Source organism: Cannabis sativa, chromosome 1 (genome assembly GCF_029168945.1).
Source record: "Cannabis sativa cultivar Pink pepper isolate KNU-18-1 chromosome 1, ASM2916894v1, whole genome shotgun sequence".
In the NCBI taxonomy this organism is placed as follows: domain Eukaryota; kingdom Viridiplantae; phylum Streptophyta; class Magnoliopsida; order Rosales; family Cannabaceae; genus Cannabis; species Cannabis sativa.
In genome coordinates this window covers 58,265,772-58,269,530 of record NC_083601.1, presented here as the reverse complement: position 1 = coordinate 58,269,530, position 3,759 = coordinate 58,265,772, and the positions used below count along the sequence as shown (strand labels likewise).

At 25.7% G+C, this 3,759-nt stretch overlaps 1 protein-coding gene across 2 annotated transcripts; it reads right to left on the bottom strand.

The window, feature by feature from the left end:
* Positions 1-348: 348 nt before the first annotated feature.
* On the bottom strand, positions 349-2,682 carry LOC133033649 (transcription factor SCREAM2-like). Of its 2 annotated transcripts, XM_061108646.1 has the most exons (5): positions 2,404-2,682; positions 2,054-2,287; positions 1,089-1,232; positions 802-975; positions 349-617 (listed from the first exon to the last, which is right to left on the bottom strand). In XM_061108646.1, the coding sequence occupies exons 2-5, from the start codon at positions 2,135-2,137 to the stop codon at positions 522-524; spliced, it is 498 nt and encodes a 165-aa protein (XP_060964629.1). In that variant the 5' UTR covers positions 2,138-2,287; positions 2,404-2,682; the 3' UTR covers positions 349-521. The 2 variants fall into 2 exon arrangements, with proteins under 2 accessions (XP_060964629.1, XP_060964630.1); XM_061108647.1 differs by lacking the exon at positions 2,404-2,682 and having other exon boundaries at positions 802-972; positions 2,054-2,375.
* Positions 2,683-3,759: the final 1,077 nt, after the last annotated feature.

Below are 3,759 nucleotides of genomic sequence, written 5' to 3'. Positions count from 1 at the left end.
TCTGGTACAATTTAGGTACGATAAATATTTTTTCTTTATTTATGTATAAAATCACACGAAATATTTAGCTAATTTTTCTAGTACGATAATATAACTAGTTTTCTTATAAGTAATATTATGCATAGTACAATAAAAATAAGATTATAGTTTTTGAACAAAAAATAATACTATTTATAGTTGAGAAAACTAATAAAACACTAATTAATTTCCGATCACTACGAACCATACTAGATCTCCTTAATTACCCAAAACTTTAAGTTACATGAAAAAGATTGCCTACTAATTAATTACTTTTTTTAGGAACAAAAATGAAACCTACAGGCTACAACCGAGAGTAAAGAAAATTAATTAAGTGATGGTGATCATCGATCAAAAGAGAAATTAACATGATAAACCAGACATATGTTTATATATGTATACATTGATTCATTATAGATATTGATCAAGTTGATTAGGTTGATCAATATTATATTATATATATATATATATATAAATATATGCCGTGTCCATGTCATTTTGCATTAATCATTTTCAGTGGTTTCACTCCAATTCTTAATCGACATCATAACGGCTTGCTTCACAGCTTCAGCATCCATACTGCTTTCACCTTCTACATTCTATAAACGTACACATTTATACATTATTGTTAGTATGTATGAAGAGAGAGTGAGAGAGTTACATCATCAAGTGTATAATTTGAATTTGATTAAAATAAAAGAGTGCAATTTAATTGTGTATATTATTATAGTATTAATGCATGCAGTAGTAGTAGTAGAAGTAATAATACATAGTAGTACTTACTTCTCCTCCTACTGCTTGTAAGTGGAAACTGTCAGCACAGGAAACCCTAGCTTCAAGCACGTTAAGACCCAGATCTTCAAAAGCTTCCAAAACGGCCACAAGCAAACCTGGGCAACTCTTTTCCGAAAGCACATTTATCATAAACCCTTTATCTAGGGTTTTCACCGAGACCTGCTAATTAATATTATTTATTTAATTAATAACATATAGCAATGTAGATTATTGATCTGTAATAACTAAAATAGGGGAAATAATTATTGAAACTTGAAAGTGCTATTTATATATACCACAGGCAATGCATTAAAATCGTCATGATCACTTGAAGATGTAATTTGTGCATTATTTTCCATGTCTTGATTCAATCTTTGGACTTTTTCTTTTAAGTCTTCAATGTACTTTGACGCGTCCACTATGATTGAGGTTTTGTTGAGCTGCCACAGTACACATGCAAAGACATATATATAATTAATAAATATAAATTAATATTTCCAGTTACGGATATATATTTATATATACACACACATCTAAAATATATATCTGTGAAAAAGCTTTCTAAACAATTTTGTCCCCTGCATTGACATAAGTTAATAAAATTCCTCTCATTCACATTAGAAGTAACTCATGTAAGATATATAGATATACACACCCAACTGAAATAGCTATAACTATAAATTTGACAAATTATTAAGGATATATGCAGTTGTCATGAGACTTCATAAACCATTTTGAGAATTTGTAGAGATGATATATCAAACCAGATATTATATATATATTCTTATTAATTAACCCATCCGAGTAGAATAATTAATATCACATATCTAAATAATTGACCGCACTATATTTTCCCTTGTAAAATTCTAACTAGCAAGAGGAATGAACAGCCATATTAGGAAATTATTAATTGTTAATTGTCATCATGCATGAAGCCAAGAATAAATTGGGGAACATATATATATATATAAATAGAACAGGAAATATATATAATTTTATATAACCACAGAATTAGTTGAAATTATTATTGCTTATAATTAATTATAGAAGTATCTAAGGTGTCATATACACAACTAGCTAGAAAAGAAAAAAAAAATTGAGAAAAAAATGAATCTTAATAAATTGTTATTACTATAGTGAAAATAAAGATGAGGGGTACTATAATGTGTATATATATACATATATATAAGGAAATTTAGCCAATAGAAGAAAGGGAGTATAAGAATTAAAAGAATGCAGAGGCCAGTATGGGGGGAATTACAGCATGAGAGTTAGTAATAGAACGAAGAAGCTGCAGCTTCTCATGCAGAGTTGCGGCTGATCTCTTGTGCTCCCTAGAAACCATTTTTACTATTGATAATGACGATGATATATATATATATACTTATATATATGTGGGTATTGAGACTCTAGAGGCTTTTTATTCTCTTATTTCTCTGCTTTCTATATATACATAAGGACAGTATGTATTGCCCAGCAACCTCTCTTTGATCCTCTGCTAAACCTGATCTGAATTAGGCGCTCATATATATAGATATAGAAATAGATGGATATATATTTATATGTAAAAAAAAAAAATAAAAACAAAAAGTGATGAGAGAAGAGATATACTTATGAGCTCTCAAATCTATGCGATGATCTCCTGTTTGCTTCCCACATGAGTGCCTCAGTTTCTTCACAACATTTATAATTATAATAATATATAATTCACTCCCCGAACTGCCCTTTATTATGCGGTGATAACAATATATTGATTACTATTGCATTTATTTTCTACTCCAAAACAAATCATTTATTTTTTTGAAACAAAACAAATAAATTAATCCTTTTCTATATTTCTTTAGGCATGAATAGGACTTCCAGCCTGAAATGTGAGCATTAATTTAGAGTTTTGCACCTTCAACTTTTTGTGTTACAAATAATTCTCCCTAAATTACACAGATGATTGCAAATATCTTCATATTTACTCATATTTTCTTTTTTTTTTTTTTTTGAAATAATTTAGTTTACTTATGTGATTAGTCACATATGTATAATTTAACAAGTTCAAACTACGATCAACATCTAATTTATTGATATTAAACAAAAAAAAATATATTATTTTATAAAAATATGTATACAAATATTATCATAATTTATTATAAACTGCTAGTTTTAAATTTAAATTGTATACATAATACTGTTACAGTAATAAATTAAATAAAAAAAAAGAAAGAAAAATATTTGTCGATTTTTATAATTCAATGGAAATTATTGCAAAAAATAGTTCTTGAAGAAAAATTCTACAAGGATCATAATTCGAATGCCAAATCCATATTTTTTATTAATTAATATATATAATAATATTTGGGTATTATTGACAAATGTATATTTATAGAGGATTGTCAAAGGTATAAGTATGTAATCTTTAATATTATGAAATGTTATATTATTATTGATGTATTCGTGTTTTTTTTTTTCAAAAATTTTGTTAGTGTAATAGAATATTAGTTTGAGTATATTTTAATTTAATAATTAATATACATTTAAAAATTATTAACTAAGTTTGTCTTTGCCTGTAGTGTCTAAAAGGTTTATATATGTACACATAATTTATACAGCTACAAAGATATAATGCAAAATATAATTTATTTTGTCAAAATTTTACTAATGATGTACCAAATTGTGATGTAAATATCTCATGACATAATAAAAAGTAACCTAAATTTAGACAATATAGCATGATACAAAATTTGTATCACAATAAATGTTATACTTTTATATTTACTATTATACTATTTTTAATATTTATTATTAAAGTTTAGTTAGCATGTCAATTTACATTAAATGACTTTCTTAATTATAATAATTTATTAAAAAATTCGATATTTACCTTTATATTATTATTTTATATTATGAATAAAGTGTTAGATAAGTATTAAATGACATATAAATTTTGTATCAAGATTCACAATTATGTATTAGAGC